This window comes from Pocillopora verrucosa, chromosome 3 (genome assembly GCF_036669915.1).
Source record: "Pocillopora verrucosa isolate sample1 chromosome 3, ASM3666991v2, whole genome shotgun sequence".
NCBI classification, from domain to species: Eukaryota; Metazoa; Cnidaria; class Anthozoa; order Scleractinia; family Pocilloporidae; genus Pocillopora; species Pocillopora verrucosa.
This window is the reverse complement of record NC_089314.1, coordinates 23,988,306-24,008,160: the sequence shown is the minus strand read 5'-3', so window position 1 is coordinate 24,008,160 and position 19,855 is coordinate 23,988,306. Positions and strand designations below refer to the sequence as shown.

Below are 19,855 nucleotides of genomic sequence, written 5' to 3'. Positions count from 1 at the left end.
TCCGAGCGAAATGACCGAGTGTGAGCTGGGTACGATTTGCGTCCCTTTCGTGTGGCCTACAAATATTTTGTCATTTTACCGTAAAGATGGTGGAAACAACACTTATCTTCTCCGCTGCTAAAACTTCATTTGATCCTCAAGTGCAAGGATGTTTGATCATCGGGAAACCGCGAAACCTTCAGACTGTTACATATGACAATTTAGCGGAAAAACTTTCGCCACGAGTTGACGCTGCGGTACGGCACTTTTTTTTATTTTATTCAATTAAAATTTATGTTTACAATAATTGATTCTATTTTCAATTTGAATAGCTTTTATTCAAACAGCTTATCTCAAATTGTGTCGTATGGTTTATATCAGTGTTACATCGTGATGTAGCAAATGGTCATTCCTGATGATCGAAAAATAAACGTTTCACGGAACAAAATATGATAACTCGTGTAATATTCGACTGGACTGGATTGCGGAAAATAAATGCCCTTGGAGCAATATCCTCCGTTTATTCTATGGTTACATTTATCCAATACAATTATTTTATTAACTGTCGTCAACGCCACATTCAGGAAGCGAAATTTTGAGGCAGCGCTATCACACAACTTTTGTTACTAGAACCTAAAACCATTAAAAAAAAGAGCGAAGGAAAATGACGAAGAGCACCAAATGGTTAAAAAAAACATGCTAAGATAGTTTTCATATTATTTTGATTTATCCTTCAGTTGGATTTATTGATGATATACATATGATACTAAAATTTGGTGATTCACATGCTCTTTTAGAAGAATCTTTTAGTTTCATACCAAACCGATTGCAGTACTCGATTAACTTGTCTTCCAAGTATTCAGAAATTTCATTTTCAGTTAACTCTTTAGGTCGTCTGTTGATCTCCAGCTGGTTAAATTTATAGAGGTTCAGGGTGACTTATGAGGACTTCATTTAGTTATTGTATGTTGCGATTTTGCAATGGTATATGTATATATATATATTTTTTTTCATTATTAATAATTCCTTGGACCATGAACATTTGACTAAGAGGTTCACACAGCTAATATTTTCAGTTTCAGAGGTTCAAACTTTTTGGTTTTGAATTGAGACATGAATCAAATCTGAAAATCTGATACATTAGCATTACTGACCAATTCTGTTCAAAAAACACTGAGCAGAGAAAAGATGCTATCAAATGTCTAAAGAGATGACTTGGAACCTTCACTTGTGCTGAACAGATTTATAACTGTTAAATCATCCATCTCACATACATCCCTTTGATTTCATGGACTTTCTCAACCATTACATCTATCCAAGATGATTGTAGTAATTGTGTCCTTGCAAATGTCATTCTCTCTGTTTAAAGAGAATACTCTGTTCCTTCCCCTCAAATATCCCTTCATATATAAATTATCATGCAGCAAGTAACGAGAAGTCAAAAACCTATCAGCCCAAAGGGTGTTTTGGCAGAGTTCACAAGTCATTTGAGTGTACAGAATTTACCAGCTAGGCAAAATTTGTATGTTTAATGATAATCTCAGATTAAAAATGAGCTTTTCCTTTATTTCTCTTGAAATAAAGTGTACATTAGGGCTTAGATTTTTTTGGGGGGGTTACCTTAGCATAAGATAAAACTGCAGGAAAAAATATTTTTATTTATTGAAACTTTTTATAAAGCAACAAAGCTAGGTCAGAAATTGTTTGCTAACACTGGCTTAACTCAAAACAATGTGGAACTGAGCAATTTTTTATGATCACTCTTTCAGGTTAATCTTCTGTAACTTTGCAAAATTTTCTTGCTCTTTCATTTCTTGGTCAATGAAACTCTTGTTTCATTTTTTAACTTCCTGCTCACTTAATTGATATAAAAAGACTGAAATGAGCTTTAAGAGAGACTTGCTAATCAGGTTATGGTAGTTTAAAGGTTAAAGACATGGTTTTTGGACTATCTTTTAGACATTTAACCTTGTGCTTCACACCATGGCTGGTTCAGATGCTTGTCCAGTTTGGTTAAATCAAGTGGTTATTGGTGCTCTTCCTAATACAGCAAGTCGTCATAACTCCTCAGCCAGTCCTCACTTCCTTAACAAGCTTGTCTGCAGCCATCTTCCTGGAGGGGATGCTTGTATTGTGGTATGCAGATGGTTATATTGTCGTTTAATTTTATCCTTAGTTCAAATTTTCTTTTCTTTTACTCCTGAGTATTGTAATGTATAATAATGAGTTTGAAACAAAGGAAAATAAAATTTAAACCAAGGTTAAAATTGAGTCATAACGATTGCATTTTACAACATTTTAGACTTCTTTTAATTGTAAACCTAACTTTGCTACTTTCTTTTCATCATGATATAGCTTTTCTCACCTTTCAGGGCTTTAGAGATTTGACAGAGTTCATAACCTGGGCCCTAAAATGAAACACAATGCAGCTGATCTGGTGATCAGTCATGAAATTCCAAACTAACAGTCATTTTAAGGAAGACTTCTCCATAATTTATCATGGAAATTTCAGACTATTCTGATGACTAGCATAACAAGTAAAAGACTTTATTAATTATATTCCCTCTGTTTTTGTTTTGTTTTTTTTTTTGCCTCCCAGGTTGTCTGTGAAAGACATGATGCTTTTGCTTCAGCTTGTGCTATTTCAAGGGCTTTCCCAACTTATTCAAGAAAGACCTCTAAAGCTGCAAAATTGTTATCAAGAACTGTAACTGTAGAGTTCATTCTTGTTGGCAACAATGATTCTCCAATCTCAAGTGAAGATGCAGCTTGTATGAATGTAGTTGCAGACAGCATCCGTCTGAGTGCTCGCCTGGTAGATATGCCATGTGGAGATTTGCACACCACTGCATTTGTTCAGGTGTGAGCTGATACTTAATATGTGTATCTTCACCACATCTAAAAACCAATGATCCATTGGAAAATGACTAGAATGCTCTGTACTGGTTTTAGTGCTAGTACCTCACAAAGTTACAGATATAGAGTCTTGTTATCATTCTTTATCACAACTAGGGTGTTTAATGTAGGAGGAAAAATAGGTTATTTTCAGAAAAGAAAAGCCCAGGAAAGTTTCTACCATTTATTTTAGAAATAATTGTAGTTTTTCTTGAATTTTTGAACTGTACAGGATAATATAATTTGATCAGGTTACATGGCCCAGCATCTCTGCACCCTGTAGAGGTCTTGTTCTAAATGTGTTTTTCTGCCTTCTTTGTTTCTTCGTGTCCTTTTTTGTCCAGGAAATTACTAAAGTTGGTGAAGAATTAGGTATTGTTCCTGTTGTGATCAAAGGAGAAGAACTTGATCAAAAAGGTTTTGGAGGTAAGATGAGCTGCAATATTTGTAAAGGGATAATCCTTTACTATGAATGCAAGTAGTACTGTATTGAGCCTGATGTCCTTTTAAGGAATGCCATCATATCATAGGCCGTAATAATAGTGGACATGGAGCTGGGGGTCAAAGGATCTTTTAACAGCCATCTCCATGTTACAATTATGTAAATGGTAGATATCGGGGGAAGCCAGCAAAAAATCATCACAGGGCAAGCACTAAAATGGAGCCTGCAAAGAAAGAGGAAAAGAGTTCCCCCCAAGAATACATAGAGAAGACACATGGAGTCAGAAAAGATCAAACTACAAATGGCACAAGCTAGAAATGGTAACCTCTGACAGAAGCAGATGGGGAACAGAAATCATCAATGGCCTATGGTCCACCAGCGAGCCAAGGGATCACACTAAATTAGATATCAAATATTTATCCTTACATTACTTGTAACCATAGGATTTTAGGTAGCCTAAGAATCAGTGCACTGCATTCTGGATTGAAAAGTCTAGGTTTAAGCCTGACCCTGGGTGTTTTCCTATTACCTAGAGGGCAATTCTTCTTGCCTGACCAGGAGTATAATTGGGTGCTCATAAATTGTCAGGGAACCTCAGAAAATATTGGAGGGCTGGGTACAAGAGCAAACACTAGCATCCCATCCCATGAGCATTTCAACTGAAGCAGCAAAACACCTACTCACTTCATGCTACAATAACTGATTGTAATAAGCTCCTGTTGGCAATTGATTCAGACTCGTTTTTCCTGATTAATGTTCCCTTTAGGGTTGTATGGAGTAGGAAAAGCAGCAGTGAACCCTCCAGCCTTAGTAGTATTGAGTCATACACCTATGTCAGCTACACGGACCATAGCCTGGTGTGGAAAAGGCATAGTGTATGACACCGGAGGACTGTGTATCAAGGCTAAGGTACGAAAAAAAAAAAAAAAGAAACATCAAAGACACCAGGTAGATGGCCAACGCACACGTAAAACCTTCGCACGTTTCTCGCGTTCTGCGCCAAAAAAAAAACCTACGAAGGTTAATTTTGTGACCTGACTGTTCATTTCACTTTTTCACCAACACAGAGTGCATTTAGTGATGCGGGGAAACCACTATTGTGCAATCGCCCTCTTATAGTAGCCACAAAGAGAATTATTCAATCAAATATGTGGAGGTAAAGAGTTAAAACTAATTCATTTTGCAGACCTCTATGCTTGGGATGAAAAGAGACTGTGGAGGGGCAGCTGGTATTCTAGGGGCTTTTAGAGCAGCAGTAAAACAGGTCAGTAAGTTGCTGTAATTAAAAACTTTCCTGTCTCCCACAACTTTTGTCCAAAACTTATATACTTCAAACTTCTTCCCTTCACATTTGCCCTTCATAGTAATGACTCTCTTGATGGTTGCCGCTCAGGTTTTCGAATCACCCCTCACTGCCTTTAACGGAGAGTCGTACCACCATGGCTTCTCTAACATCCCCTTCGCATGGGCGGATCTAGGGAAGAGGTACAGGAGGTGCACACCTTGGTCCACCACCCCCCTCCCTCCTCCGTTGTCCCGCTCTGTGGCTCTAGCCATCGGTCAACTTCCTTCTCGATGCTCCTGTGCTATATCAAATGCCCAAATGCCACAATTTACCAACGGCTATGTATAAAGTTTGAAAATTCATGAAAATAATGATTCAGTTTATGATCCTTACACAGGGCTTTACTGAGAATCTTCATGCTGTGTTCTGCATGGCAGAAAATGCTGTTGGTCCTGACGCTACTAGACCTGATGACATTTTGACGTTATACTCAGGAAAGTAAGTTTCATCTGATTATCGTAAACTGATTACATTGCAGTAAGGTAGTAAGTTGTGTATAGAGTCACGTCGTGTCGACTGTAGAGCAATTCCACTGTAAGGTCGAAAGTAATGTGGGTCTCACCTTTCTTCACTCCGTGATTGGTCGAGAAATTTCTCGCCATCCTCTCAACCAATAAGATGTCAAGATGCCAAACTTAACTCATTTCTGACCAGGCTACTTGCTTTTTTCCGTGCTCCAAGCATTTTTCTTGTATCTTTTTTTACTTCTCATCGGCTCACTGTGATATTTTTCCTGTGATTGGCTGTTTTTACTATGTCGGTTTAGTTTTACAATACTCAATCGAAATGCGCTTTAAGCGTAAAGAACCTTGCATCAGACCCCAACGTAGTTTGGTAGCTTTTCACTGAGAATGATAAAAACTACACCTGTTCAACGAGCATTTAGACTTCTTTATACAGTTTTTTCAGTCAAAAGTACCGACGGCCGAGGCAAATGGGAGTAAAAAGCCGTTTACTAGATGCAGTCACCAGTTTGTTCTTTTTTGAATTGGATTTACAGATTTCACTTAATAATTGATTTCGCAATCGACCTTTCCGGATTTGATTACTGGCTGTAATCAACGTGTACGTGTACGTGTAGGCTTGAAAAAAGGGAGACTGTAACATCACCATCTGTGTATCACATACATGTGCTTGCCGTCACAAATAGATAATTAAGTTAAAGCATGACAATCGTGACGCTGTTCTTTGAGGTTTTTCTCTGTCCTTTGAAACCCAAAGCAACATTGTGAAACACAAAAAGGAGTCAGAAAGAAAGGAAAACTTTCGGGTCACCTTACAATGTTAAATTTGTCTTTTTATTCAATCTGGTGTAGAACTGTCGAGGTGAACAATACAGATGCTGAAGGCCGCCTAGTTCTTGGAGATGGGGTAAGACCTGTTTACATGCAGAACATTTTCATTTTAGTGGTTGACCATGGCTCTATGACCAACCGCCGTTCAGAGACGATGGGGGATGTGCATGAGAAATCATGATGTTACTTGTGAATACCTTACATCAAAAACGCATCACAGAAAGTCAAGACGGACGAAATTTATTGCAGCGCGCGCGCTATTTGTAATTTGCACTCGTTACAACTCTGCACCCATGTTACAGGAGAAATGTTCCCGTTTTCAGCCAATCAGACGCGCGTAATTTTGTTATGTATATTGTTAATAGCGTTCCATGATTGCAGGGTCATTGTGGTATGCCGTGGATCTGTTCACTTTTCAGTAACCAAACTGCTACTTGTATGATGGAGTTTACCTTTCTCTTTTATTCTCAGGTGGCGTATGCCAAGAAGGATCTCCATGCCGACGTTGTCCTTGACATGGCCACCTTGACTGGTGCCCAGGGTATTGCAACGGGACGCTACCACGCGTCACTTTTGACCAACAAAGAGGTGTGGGAACCAGCTTGTGCTGCGGCGGGAAGAGCAAGTGGGGACTTGGTTGTGAGTAGTTAATTGTGATATGTCAACTTTCAGTGAATCAGTTTTGACATCCCTGACTTCATTATAGAGAACACTGTTAAACAAAAAGTCTCCGCTTGTGATGAAGGTTAAAAGGACTTTTTCAATCGACGACCGCGCTAAAGATTTTGAAATTTATCTTCTTTTTTAGTCTGTTTACACACACTACGCTTTCTACAGCTCTTATCTTGGCAGTAACCAGATCGCTGGCCACTTTTGAATTGCATGTAATTTCGTAAAAAAAGCTCGCCTAGCACATTTCTGTAGCGCAATAGGTGAAATAACCGATGTTTACAACCGTTTACAATCGATCATGATATTGGCAGGTCCAAGGTTCCAATCTTTGTGGAGGTCGCACATTTTTTCTCTCTCCTTTCAGGCTCATCTTTGGCGTGAAATTTCTCATTTTATTCTTATGATATTGTTTAACATTTTTCCACATTGTTCATCTGTTTCTCTTCTACGATATCGACTTAAAAATCTGCTCAGTTTTAAACCTATTTCCACTCTCTTAATTGTTCGTTGCACTTTTTTCTATTCTTTCAGTTTCCCATTCCATATTGCCCAGAACTTCATTTCTCAGAATTTTCAAGTGCATTAGCAGATATGAAAAATTCAGTACAAGTAAGTTATTTGATGTATAATTTGTCTTGCCATAGCATTTAGTAATCACAATTTATCATAGGAATAAGCAGAGCAAAGCATGGAAAATAATTCCTTTTATTTTTAGGCACGTTGCTTACTGAGAGTCGAAATTAATCCGTGACTGCTCAAGTTTGCATAACTACGCCTAGCGATTGGTCGAGAAAACTTACGCAACGTTCTCAACCAATCAGAGGCAAAAATTAAAGCCAGTCGTGATTACGTCACCCAAGTTTGCCCTCGCTTGAAGTGAGCTACCGTAGCTTCTTGTTTTAGTTCACTCCTTATTATATTTTACTTTCAAACGTCTAGCGTTTGAGTGGAAAGCAAGAGAATACAAACTTAGCTATGAGGGACTAATAGCTACGAAACTCACTTCCATATGACGTAAATACATGTCAGTTTAAGGGATACATCATTAAACCTTTTGTTTTACGCAGAATCGTGATAATGCTCAAGTGTCCTGTGCTGGCCTTTTCATTGGTATGTAATTTATGGAGGATTTTTGGGATTACTGTAGAAACTTTGTGCATTAACCGACGACAATAGGCGAAACATCGCTCAGCAGATTCAATCACGTATAACGTAAAAAGAATTGTTTATGTCACTCTGTTTCTAAGAAGATTTTTTTCATATTGCACTTTTGCAGCCTGTATAGTTTGACTTATAAAGAAAGCCTCACCTTTGTGATATGGGATGCTTTTTTTCCTTTTTTTTCGTTTATTAAGCGAACTTTTTGCAGAAGATAACTTGACCTTACACTTGAACTTGAATTATTTCTATTTATAGGTTCCCACTTAGGATTTGATTTCCCTGGAAGCTGGTTACATATTGATATGGCTGCTCCAGCTCATATGGTGAGCAAACTCATGAGCGTGTAACAAAAACTAGTCAAATTTTGCCTCTAGCCATGCTAAACTACTCTAATATTTCGCGTAAAACTTGAATTCAAATCTCGAGCTTGTAGAGCAGCTCGTCCCAGACTCTCAAGGTCTCTGCAGAATTGACGTGCGTCTTTGCTATTGCAGGGTGAAAGGGCAACAGGTTACGGAGTGGCTCTCTTGGTCACCTTATTTGGAAAAGCGTCCTCGTCGAAACTCCTTCAGAGTATCGCACCAGAACTGCCGGCAAAGGACTCTGGGTTTGGCTATTGAAGATGATTATGGTGTCGTCGGGCCGAACAAAATGGCTGATTGAATAGGGAAGACTTGAAGACTTGAATAGGGAAGAAATGTTTTGACTGAAATTTGAACTTAGACTTACGGTTTTGAATTTTGACCACGTAGAGATTCTGATGCACATTCCAAAGTTCTCCCTTTTAATTTACCCTTCTCCAATCTACTGAATACAACTCATACCGTTTGAACACTCATGCCGTCAAAAATTAAATTTTATTTTTCCTCTGCACATGTGGTACTTGATGATTTTCCTTGTCAGAGAAGGACGTTGAGTGTGAAAGGTAAAATCAATTGAAATAAAAACAGAATCAATTTTCCCTGTCATTGGCGTGAGTTTTTTGTTTTCCTTTTTTTTTTTATTATAATTATTTCCGTTTTCTTGACGCCTCGTCTTTTTTGAGTGCCTCAGATGGAGCAATCGTTACAGTAACAAAATAACACCGTAATTACGACGGATGACTGACAATAGGCTATAAACAGTTTGTATTCTCTTGTGTCTGACTAATTCTCCGCGGCTAGTCCGTTTCTCAGCTAACATCCCAGCTTTTGATTCTCCAAAGACATTTCTCACACAAAAACTCAGGTTTTACATCAGTGAATTCGTGTCGTCAGTTGAAATGGAATACAACAGTCCTGGTTACAATCAAACAACGTTGTAAATTTCAATCAAGACTGGATATTACATGTAAGAAATGGTATGCAGTATAATCAATACGTCGAGCATTTTTGGAGACGGTCAGCAGTAATCAGAGCAGACCATTGCGGAAAAGAAAAGAAAATAAAGAGTTTACTTTGTAATAAGACTGCACTTTTTACACATTGTGACGGCGCCTATTTCGTCGTTGTTGTTGTTCTGCTTATTTTTTTCTTCTTCTTCACAACCTTATTCAGTAGATCGAAAATAATCCATGAAATATGATGACAATACGAGTCCTAAAACAAATTTCTTCGCAGGATAAGTCCGCTAAACTTGAAGGGCTGGATCGTCACTTTTTCCCAGACCTCCCCTAAAAATATTTGGTTTTGGGTAATTACCGCTGACCAATTAAAGTTTTCTGTTTTCGACCGCCATGTTGTCGAGTCTGAGAACTTTGTCAAGATCATTCTCGCTTATTCGTGCTGTTGGCAAGGTGAGGAGATAATCAAGGTGTAGAATAACCACTCAACTATCTTTCTTCCACTTTTTTGGAGAGAAGTTCATAAATTCATGCAAAGAAATGATTCTAATCGTAGGCCAGTCAACAAGCAGTATCCATCCATCCCTCAAGATGTTTTCATCGGGCAATACCCGTCTTGTCAGATAAGCTTTTCGTGGTAAGTGTGCACAATAAGATTAACATCAACTTCAATTTGCAGCCGTGACTCATAAGAGAAATCATCAGAAGAAAGATTTTCCACGTTTCCAATACCCAGCGAAGCTATGTGGTGCGTTTGCTTACTTTGCTTTGCTGTTACATAACGACCCAACTTAAACTTTAGAGTTGCATTGGATTCATTTCTTAAAAAAGAAGAAGATACGTTGAACAGCTCTTGAAAAGTATGCAATCTACTTACAAAAGTAGTCTCCTACCTGTATAATTTGGCTGTGAGATGATGATACATATACCTCACTTCCAATATTATTTACAAGTAGATGATCTTGAATACCAAAATTGTGATCAGGCTGTATTTAATTTGAAGGGAAACTGAACCAAACTGATACATGACTTTGAATTTGTTCACAGCACAGGGATACTCCAGAAAATAATCCAGACATTCCATTTGAACTGACTGCTAAAAACCTGGAGGTGAGCAACAAAATAGGGAATCAAGCCAATATCACTCTCTTCACCCTTTAACTCCCAATAGTGATTAACATGCAACTTCTCCCTAAAATATATGTACATTTTTTCAGCAAACACATTACAAGAATGTTCAAGCTTATCAGGTGGAATTTGTTGTATAGATCTTACACCAAATTCTCATAATTAATTTATAAGGAAATGTGTAGCAGCTGGAGGGGAGAATGAACAGTCAGATCTTGGGAGTTTAAGGGTTTAAAAAAATTTAATGATTTTTTTATGGCCTGACAGCTTAAGCCATGAAGGAAAAATGATCTTGTTTTTTAAAATGAGGATATGATACTAACATCAATGCTGGCTTCATGGGGTTTTCCTTCATGACATTAGTGTTTTAATTACTGACTCTGTGAAGCTCTAACATGAGAATTTGGTACAATCCCACTTATTTATCGCAGCCTTTTTCATTTCTCAATTCATCATGGTAATGGGGATGAGTGAAGTCCAATTCAGTCTGTAGACATAAGGGTAATTTACAAAAAAAAAAATGAGGAGTATAGTTACAGATGGAAACAGAAGACACAAATTGACCAAGTCCTGTTTCAAATTTATTAAAACTTTAACAAAACTTGTGAAACATATCTATTGCTAAAAAGTCTATTCAAACATTTAAAGCCTCTAGTTCAGTTGGGTGTTCATGAAACTTAATGTGTAATTTAAGATTCTCACTCTTTAACTATCCAATACATGCTCAAAATGGGCTAAAATTCAATTTTTTATGATTTAATTAACTCTTAACTCCCCTGATCTGTTTGTTAATTCTCCTCTCTTGCTTTTCTCTGTAGACTAGTTAGGAGAATTTGTTAAGATTGAGTATTCTCATTACCTGTTTGCTGGATAATGTACAGATATTAAGGGAGAAGTTACTTGTTAATCCTTGTGGGAGTTAAAGAGATTAAGTATGCCATACTGAAAGCAGTGATGAGCATTTAAGCTACACACTCATCATAATTGTTCTAAGAGTTGACAATTTGTTGTTTTCTTAGAGAGCGAAAACAATCATAAACAACTACCCTGATGGACACAAAGCAGCTGCTGTCATACCTGTACTGGATCTGGCACAAAGACAACATGGTATGCAGTGGAATTATAACATGCTGTTTTCACAGAAAAAAAAAATTTGCATACAGGTTTGGTAGAAGTCAGATCTTAATTGAAAGAAACCTCTCCATCCACTTATCAAGGATGAAAAGACTTACTCAGTGCAAAGCTTCATGCTCAACTCTTTTCAAAGTTGTCATATGGTGACTTAAAGTCACAAAGTGGTCCCCAAAATAAAATGCCAGCTTTCAAGCTAATGTGTATCTCACTTCAACTGATGGCCATAAGCAGCAAGTTTTAAAAAGTTCCCTATTGGCCATGACAATTAAAGTAGTGACAGCCTTGAGCTATGTCATAGGCAAGTAACTTACTGGTAAGTTATTCTTGATAGTATCGTGCCTATTATAGCATGAAAGTTTTTATTTCTCTTTTAGGTTGGCTACCAATTTCTGCAATGAATTATGTTGCTGATTTGTTGGAAATGCCAAGAATGAGAGTTTATGAAGTGGCAACATTCTACACCATGTATAACAGGTTTGTTTAGCAGCTTGCCATCTTAAGAAAAAATAAAGGTGCAAAAGTGACAAAATGTCCTCTCTCTTACCATTTTAAGCTTACAATCTTTTTTAAAAGACTCTCACACCTGGTTCTTATCCTCATATCTCTTTATGGAGCTGATAACCTGATAAGAAATGAATTTTTCTCTCCAAGGGAACCTGTTGGAAAATATCACATTCAAGTCTGCACCACAACACCTTGTCAACTGAGAGACTCAGACATGGTAGTAGAAGTTATTTCCAAGAAATTAGGTTGGTTAACTCACCCCACATGCCAAGTAGTATAAACAACTAGAACTTTTATTGGTTCCCCTTGTTTAAATTAATACCAAGGAACCTTCTTTTTACATGACATTTTCACTCCTGAAACTGCAACATATTCCAAAAGTGGTTGTTTCTTTTCACGAGCTCTTGAGTTATTTAATCAAAAGGTTTTTGACCAATCAGGTTGCATGTCAAAACTTAGCTTTTTTATAAATCTTCATAAATTGTAAAGGTGAAATGTCCATAATTTGATGTTTTAAGGTATCAAGATTGGCGAATCAACAAAAGATGGCTTGTTTACCATGAGTTCAGTAGAATGCCTTGGAGCATGTGTGAATGCCCCAATGATGCAGATTAACGACAACTACTATGTGAGAACAGTTTCCTTTTTTTCACCTTACCATGCAGTAATAACATACCGTTTATTTGTTGCACTGATAAGCTCACCAAGAGTCATAAGAACACTGACCTGGTTACGCACAGGGGAACGGGAAGGAAGATGTTTAAAATGTTAGTACTCATCAAAAGTACTAAAACAGGGAATTACTTTTTGACAAAAATGAGCAGAATGTCGTAGTTAACGATAAATTAACTGGTGGTAATTATTTGCGGGACACTTGGTGGGTACTAGGCTATTGGAAACAAAGGGAAAATGCGTCGACTAATAACATCATTCCTTCATAAAACGGAAGCGTCCCGGGCGTTAAGTATAAAGTAGGAAAAGAATTCTGCCTTATTGATTCATAGGTACGATTCCGACAATTTGTTTAGGAAAGCACGTTACTCTGTCATTAATGTAGTAAAAGGCTAGTCCTAACGACTGTGACTTAACCCACTTTTTCTTATTGTGTATCAAATCTTTCCAGGAGGACCTCGCAGCCAACGACGTAGAAGAAATCATTGACGATCTGATTGCTGGAAAAACACCAAAAGCGGGACCCAGGTATGCCTCTTACATTTACACCTTTTATTCATTAGCTGGCTAGCATGCCCTCATTTTCAGTGCAGTACGAGCGGCGAAACGGCGAGATTCGAACCGATGAGCGAGACGAGCGAGCGAGAGGTACGAGCGAAAGGTTGACGAGGGGTCTGGGCTTGGACCCTCACGAACCTTCCGCACGCTCACATCGGTTGGAAAAGCGTGGGCCTCACCGCTAAGAGAGCGCCCCCGCAGGCGATTGTGCAGGTGATGTTCTTCACTATTTTCTTTTCATTTTCTCTCATGTGGGCTTGCTTTCTCTTCCAGGAGTGGTCGATTTTGTTGTGAGCCCGCTGGAGGACTGACGTCATTAACAGAGCCTCCCAAAGGGCCAGGCTTTGGTGTGCGATCTGACCTTTAAACCGTTTGCTCACTGATAATACTGTTATTGAACCTTGTAAAATAGAAATTAAACTTTGTGTAGTCTTGTTTGAGATGCGATAAATAAATTTGGTTTTTAACTTGTTTTGATTGGAGGTTGATTTCACTCTGATATCTTATCTTTTCCGTCACTCTCATCTTATTACAGAAACTTAGAACCACGCACATTTTAGCGAGAGGTAAACGGCTTTTATTTCCCTAACAGAGTCTACGTATTTCGAGACGAATACGACAAATCGATGCATGATTTAGTGTACTTTATTTTACATTTTCTATGATAATAACTAAACAAACCTTACTTTGATGGAAGTCGAGCAAACTCAACGCATTAGAGATGAGGAAATAAACGAATTATGGAGACCATTTCCAGCCTAACATATATGATGGCAGCATTGTGAGGTTCACTTAACGTCTCATAGTTAACAATCTAGCTCGTGAAATAACTCTACACTGAATTTAACTAAATTTTCTATCTGGATATGAAAATGGTAGCACCGCTTGGTTTCACTAGTTTCACGGTGCCCTGACTATGTGCAACTTTGCAGGGATGTTTAACCCTTTATACCCTAACATCAATAAGCATATTCTCCATACTAATCTCAGACGTTTCCTAAGTTGCTGACAAGGAGAACTTGTTTAAAATTAACAGCTTCTTTGGTTGGTGATCATTTTCCTTCACTCTCGTGACCTTAATGTGTAACTCAAAGGTGACATTATAGAAAGAAAGAGGCTGCGAGTCACTCGTAGGGGTTAAAGGGTTAATGTCACCAACATAAATCATACTCCTTCTTCCGTGAAGAATAATCATGAATTCAAACTGTGATTTAACATAACATATTCTAACAGATTCTAATGATGATGCACCTTTCTAAAGTACAAAGCGTCTCGTACAGAAGCTACCATCTTGACATCTTGATCGGGAACAAGCGTGGATTCTCTATCTCACTAATGCGGACAATAATTTCCTCCGTTTCCTTTAAAATGAGGAAAAATTTGACCTTAATTCGTCAATTTTCAATGGCAATCTGATGATGGCAGCATGCCAAGGTTCACCAAATGTCTCATGGTGGGCCGGCCATGAGGACAATTCCACGGATGTTGAATCTCACCCATATGACAGACAATCTTCTTCATCTGGGCTTGATCCAATGCTGTTCCAACCATGATAGACATACGGCATGCACGGCTCGCAAACATCTTCCTAACTCTGGAAGGTCTGCACATAATGCCGGGAGAATCACTCAACATGAAAATCAGTTCTTCGATATCCTCCACGCCGAAGGTCCAGTTCTTGCTCATTGGAAGCGAAACTAGTTTGACCTTCCTCATCGCTTCAGCATTTGCGTCAATTTCAAATTCGAACCCATTCTTTCGAAATATATCCACATTGTCCATGAGGATGGCTTCGTTAGCAGCAGTTAGTTCAAGTTTCTGTGGAACAATGAGCCGTTGTGACCTGATTGTGGTATTGCGCTGCTGATCTTCAAAGTTATACTTCTCATCCGATGCATGCTGATCGATTATAAACAAATCATTGTCCAGTTTAGCGATGATGAAACCCAAATTGAACTGACCTAGAATTTCCATCCGTTTAAACATGTCTTTGCTAATATTCTTTCTCAGCTCTGACTCTGCACTAGAATTACTCTCGGGAGCAATCTTGGCTCTGAACAAGCGAGCTTCAACAGCCCTTGTTTTTTCTCGCTGCGGTTTCTTGACGTCAGTTATCAGATTATCCATACTAAAGTTAACTGTGCTTTCCTTCCGGTCTCTAAATGAACCGGAAGCAACTTGTTTTGTACTTGAAGCATTCGGACGTTTAGGAGTTACAAGTAACGACTTCATGACGTCATCTCTGCCATCCACATTTTTATAAGAGCATTGATTTTCATTCACAGGCTCTGGATCATTTTGGCTGTTTTCTCCGGATTCGTTTATAAAACTAAAACTTTGGGAAGAAGCAGGACATCCTGAACTACTCTCCTCAACAGAATTATCATCTGAAACAGTCGCTCCGCAAGGTGTGTCCCTTACCTCACTCACTCTTAATATACTGTCGCTTTCACGCTGTACTGTGCAGTCCTCATTATTATGATCAAGGACATACTTCTCTTTCACAAAGTTCTTCGTGTCTAATTCGTCCTGAACTTCAATAACAAGTTCGTTACTTCTGCCATCTTCCCTGAGTTCTTCATCATCTCCGTGGCCGTTAATTACGGTTGTATGTTTCCTGTCAGATCGTAGTCCCACGTTGTGGCTTCGATTTGACAAACCACCAACCCGAGAAAACATAGAAGTAAGCCTTGCTTGCTTACTGCAGGGTTCTTTTGGTTTGTTCTTAACATGTCCATCAACAGCTGAGAATTTCCTCTTAAAACTACTGAGGGAAGGGAACCTCATTCTCTCTTCAGACACACCAGGTCTGGATATCAACATAGGCTCCACAGACTGTGATACTTTAGCATCTTTATTGACTGTAGAGCCCGTACCTTTCTGATTACGAAGTTGCTCGTTCTCGGGGAAAGTCACATTGTTAGCCTCTTTTGCTGAGAAAGATTCGGCCAGTGTTATTTGCATCAGAGGTTTTTGATTGACATCAAATGAAGCTGTACAAGGGTCAAACATTCTCTTCAAGGATGATTTCATTGTGGCCAGGAGCACCTTCTCCTCCTGAACAAAAACCTGTCGTTTGTCCGGAGTCACATTCACGTCCACTCCATCTGTCAGAAGAATCCATAAAAACATATATTTCAGCTTGCGAGCAGGCTTTCATTATATATTAACGCAGCGGCATGCGCGGCAAAGCCCACGAATTTCGAGCCAACGAACGGAACAAGCGCGCGAGAGGTCTGTGAAGAGCCCGGCACGAGAAATATGACACGCGAGCTTCGCTGCTCGTGCCGTGGCAACAAAGTGAGCCTGCTCACAGTTAATATAATTTCAATGAACGTTATTATGTGATCAACCCTTTAGCTCCCAAGATCTCATCAATGATTCTCCTTATTGTCTGCCAAACGATCTCATTATGTTAGTTTGGAGAATTTGGTATCGGATCAGTTAGTAATCCCATAATTGATATTTTTCTTAATTCTCATCACTTGTCTACATGATATGGTAGAAATATAGTGAGGAAAAATTCTGTCTTTGTCACCCACGGAAGTTAAAGGGTTAATTGACTAACAAAACAAACAAACAAAAAGGTCAGTTTTAAGATTTTATTACGTAACAATTCGAAAAGAAATAGCTTTAATTTGACCTGCGGATGAAATGATCCCCGCAGGCGAACTACCATTTCAGCAATTACAGAAAAGAGGCCTAAAAAAATCAGGTGTCGACGGGATTCGAACCAGTGCCTCCCATATTCTAGTTGGGCACTGCCACCATTGATTTTTTACGACCTCAACACTGCACAGGTTCTGTATTGAACGGATGCGAAGCGAGGGTCTCTTGGGGTGTCAGGTAAAAATAAGTTTCACTGTATTGTATGTGCTTGGTACATAACAATAATCTTTGTAATCAGAACTCACCTCTTGCTAAGGTAATATCTAGCATCACAAAAGGATATTGATGTCTGTTGTAAGTGTGATAAACTTCATTTATGACTCTGAGCACTTTGGATAGTTCACAAGGTCTTTTGTTAATGTACAAAAACTGACGATCAGCACTACTACGTCCCATGCCGTGATCTGGTTTTGAAATATAGCCCGTGATATGGAAGGGATTGTTCTGTATGTCAGTTTTCGCTGCATCAAGGCCGATTTCATTGCAATCCTCTTCGTTTGGCGCTGATTGTTCAAAAGCCATTATAGTTTGTACCTAAAGAAATAAACATTACATCTTCAAGTTAACGCGAAGGACGGCAATACAGGACTGTGGTGTTTTTGCTTCCCTAAAGTTTTTGATTGGTGCCCAAAACAAAACCTCGCACCTTCTCCTCAACCAATCGGAAGCAAAACTGGAATCAACCAGAACTTGAACACTCAATTTTTCTGGAATGCGAGGCTGGTTTTCTTTGTGTCATTTGATTTAGCACTAAGTCCCGAGGTGTTCCTCTGTTCTGATCAGCTGCCGTGATTTCGTATTTGGGATTTCGGTTTAACAAAATTAAATCAAAAAGCACTTTGAGAAGGCAACAACATGGGGTCGCAGAGTGTTATCAATCCACAAAAAAGAAATAAGATATAATTACATGATAACTGCCTGAGTAGGTGTGAGAACTTATAGAATTACAGATCTACAAGAACTCGCTAGTTTGAATAAACCAAAATGTCATGGTTTCAAGGAAAAATAAAATCATGACTGGGTGTGAAGGTATCAGAGCAAAAGGGTTGGCAACTGGAGGGAGCGTGAGAGCACCTGAATAAGTAGTTTAAGGGCTTCTGAGAGTGGAGCCTACAGGAACTTGCTGGTTTTAATAAATCAAAATCTTGTGGCACCAAGGTGAAATAAAACCACCCCTGGGTGTGAAGGTATCAAAGCAGGACAGTTAGCCACTTAAGAGTATGTAAGAGCACCTGGCTGTACATTTAGGGAACTCCTCTTGAGGCATCAAGAGTACTCAAGGAAGCCTTAGTCAATGTATCAGATAGCAAGACAGTCAATAATTGTCTGTCAATACAGAGTTATCTTTCAAACGTCATTTTATGTTATCATAGAGAGAAGAGTGTCACAAATAAACACCACATAGAGTTAAACTGGGTAAAACTGAACTGTACTCAACCAGATATTTCATGCTGAAACAGCTAGTGTATAGGCTCACTAATAACTGTTTATCATTCATGATGTCACTGTAATAACAAGATAGCAAGTTGGTTAATAGTCAGTCAGAGGTTGGCAAAGGCCTCCTGCAGTACACTGTCATGATGTATTTCAGGAGGGTGCATCATGGTCATAAGAAAATTAAAACAATGGGCTCCAAGAGTGAAATTCACCCTGGTTTGCAATCGCATGTGAGAAAAGTGAATGTGAAGTCCAATTACTGCATTGATGTTCAAAGTCAAGTCAGGGGTGCAGTACCCAAAGGCAGAAAAAATTTTGTGATGGTACCATAGTATCTCAGTGTCAAACTCTAAGTTAGGAGTTTTATTTGAGGAGATACCACAGGGTACCTACTAGCTTTTTTAACAACCTTGTACTATACCAGTCAGGGAAATACACACTACACATACCTGCTTTGGTCCAAAGACACAGGTTATGTTATCCTTCACCTGATCACTTCCATTTGTTGACACAATTGTTGTCTTCTTTCCCTTTTCCACTTGATTACTGCACATTATCCTCACACCTGTACTTACAAGACAGTATCCTTGAAGGACATGTGCTAGTTTTGAGAACTCCCTTTTGATGTTTCTCAGAAACTCTCTATGGCGCACAGGTAAAGTTGAAAAAAGGTTTTCTAATGACACTGTGGTGCCAACAGCCCTGGCACAAGGGTTCTTGGAAAGCAGTTTTCCATTGTGATCATATTCTAGTCTTGTTGCCACAGTCTGGGACGAGTGATGTGTCACTATTATAAGTTTGCTGTGGAGAGAGAGAAGAATACATCAGGCAAATTGAATGGCTTGTGGTTCCTTAAAAATGTGGTATCGTTTTCTCATTACCCAGTTCTTGAACCCCAATGGCATGTAAAATGACTTGTTTCTGTGACCTTTTTGCTGTTCTTTTAATTGAGCACTACAATACAAGAAGCCCCATACCAAGTTGGTTGAGGCACTAGTCAAAATAAAACTATGAGATCAAAAGATCCCACCAATCCATACTCCCCCCCCCCACCCCATTCCCCACCCCTTCCCCTATTCCTCTTGACTACACCCCGACCTTCCATTGTTAGCACAATCACCCTCACTCTCTTAGCTAAAGATTTGGTTATTGACCTGTCAAATGGTTCTAGTGACGAATTTACAGATATATTGCAAGCTATCGACAACATTCAGTCGTAAGGGACGTTAAATAACCAATTTAGTTTCCCGCCAACACCAAACAGCGTCCCCTTCACAAATACCTCAGCGCACAAAGGGAGCTTAGTGCCTCCCCTCTGAAACCAAATGTTTCCACGCTTGCGAGATCGGAGAAATCTTTTAGCTTCGAGGTATGATGCTTTAAAGTCAACGCTTCGAAATTGTGGGGTTCTACCCCAGAGCCATTATCGATAACCTCTAAAACGTCAGCGCCATGATTTCGTAGTTTGATTTCGATGTTGGTGGCTCCAGCATCCAAGCTATTTTCAACAAGCTCTTTCATTGCAGTTGCAATACTTAAAACAACCTGACCAGAGCAAATTTGGTGAATAGATTTCTGATCGATCGCTTGGACAACTGGAGATGATGATATGGCCGCCATTTTGTTCGAACTCGTTCCGAAAA

The 19,855-nt window shown here is 38.9% G+C and overlaps 3 protein-coding genes across 3 annotated transcripts; 2 read left to right on the top strand and 1 right to left on the bottom strand.

The window, feature by feature from the left end:
* Positions 1-37: 37 nt before the first annotated feature.
* Positions 38-8,757, top strand: LOC131781987 (probable aminopeptidase NPEPL1). Its single transcript, XM_059098695.2, has 13 exons — positions 38-236; positions 1,939-2,115; positions 2,579-2,839; positions 3,219-3,300; positions 4,083-4,225; positions 4,503-4,580; positions 4,999-5,099; positions 5,978-6,032; positions 6,428-6,595; positions 7,160-7,237; positions 7,696-7,738; positions 8,045-8,112; positions 8,284-8,757. Exons 1-13 carry the CDS (start codon positions 87-89, stop codon positions 8,407-8,409), a joined length of 1,530 nt encoding a protein of 509 aa, XP_058954678.1. The 5' UTR covers positions 38-86; the 3' UTR covers positions 8,410-8,757.
* A 711-nt stretch (positions 8,758-9,468) lies between these two features.
* LOC131782008 (NADH dehydrogenase [ubiquinone] flavoprotein 2, mitochondrial) lies at positions 9,469-13,577 on the top strand. Its single transcript, XM_059098718.2, has 9 exons — positions 9,469-9,563; positions 9,667-9,747; positions 10,158-10,220; positions 11,258-11,345; positions 11,747-11,846; positions 12,024-12,121; positions 12,395-12,504; positions 13,000-13,076; positions 13,380-13,577. Exons 1-9 carry the CDS (start codon positions 9,504-9,506, stop codon positions 13,471-13,473), a joined length of 771 nt encoding a protein of 256 aa, XP_058954701.1. The 5' UTR covers positions 9,469-9,503; the 3' UTR covers positions 13,474-13,577.
* A 6-nt stretch (positions 13,578-13,583) lies between these two features.
* Positions 13,584-19,837, bottom strand: LOC131781995 (mismatch repair endonuclease PMS2). The gene is made up of 4 exons (XM_059098702.2): positions 19,495-19,837; positions 18,662-19,013; positions 17,021-17,309; positions 13,584-16,213 (listed from the first exon to the last, which is right to left on the bottom strand). The coding sequence occupies exons 1-4, from the start codon at positions 19,830-19,832 to the stop codon at positions 14,508-14,510; spliced, it is 2,685 nt and encodes an 894-aa protein (XP_058954685.2). The 5' UTR covers positions 19,833-19,837; the 3' UTR covers positions 13,584-14,507.
* Positions 19,838-19,855: the final 18 nt, after the last annotated feature.

Excerpts from the sequence above, each read along its gene's own strand:
- LOC131781987 (XM_059098695.2), top strand. The coding sequence starts at position 87 with ATGGTGGAAACAACACTTATCTTCTCCGCTGCTAAAACTTCATTTGAT. Across the intron at positions 237-1,938 it reads CGCCACGAGTTGACGCTGCG|ACATTTAACCTTGTGCTTCA; the intron begins GTACGGCACTTT and ends ACTATCTTTTAG. Across the intron at positions 4,226-4,502 it reads GACTGTGTATCAAGGCTAAG|ACCTCTATGCTTGGGATGAA; the intron begins GTACGAAAAAAA and ends TTCATTTTGCAG.
- LOC131782008 (XM_059098718.2), top strand. The coding sequence starts at position 9,504 with ATGTTGTCGAGTCTGAGAACTTTGTCAAGATCATTCTCGCTTATTCGT. Across the intron at positions 9,564-9,666 it reads TTATTCGTGCTGTTGGCAAG|GCCAGTCAACAAGCAGTATC; the intron begins GTGAGGAGATAA and ends TTCTAATCGTAG. Across the intron at positions 11,346-11,746 it reads TCTGGCACAAAGACAACATG|GTTGGCTACCAATTTCTGCA; the intron begins GTATGCAGTGGA and ends TTTCTCTTTTAG.
- LOC131781995 (XM_059098702.2), bottom strand. The coding sequence starts at position 19,832 with ATGGCGGCCATATCATCATCTCCAGTTGTCCAAGCGATCGATCAGAAA. Across the intron at positions 17,310-18,661 it reads GTGTCTTTGGACCAAAGCAG|GTACAAACTATAATGGCTTT; the intron begins GTATGTGTAGTG and ends TTATTTCTTTAG. Across the intron at positions 16,214-17,020 it reads AGATATTACCTTAGCAAGAG|ATGGAGTGGACGTGAATGTG; the intron begins GTGAGTTCTGAT and ends TTCTTCTGACAG.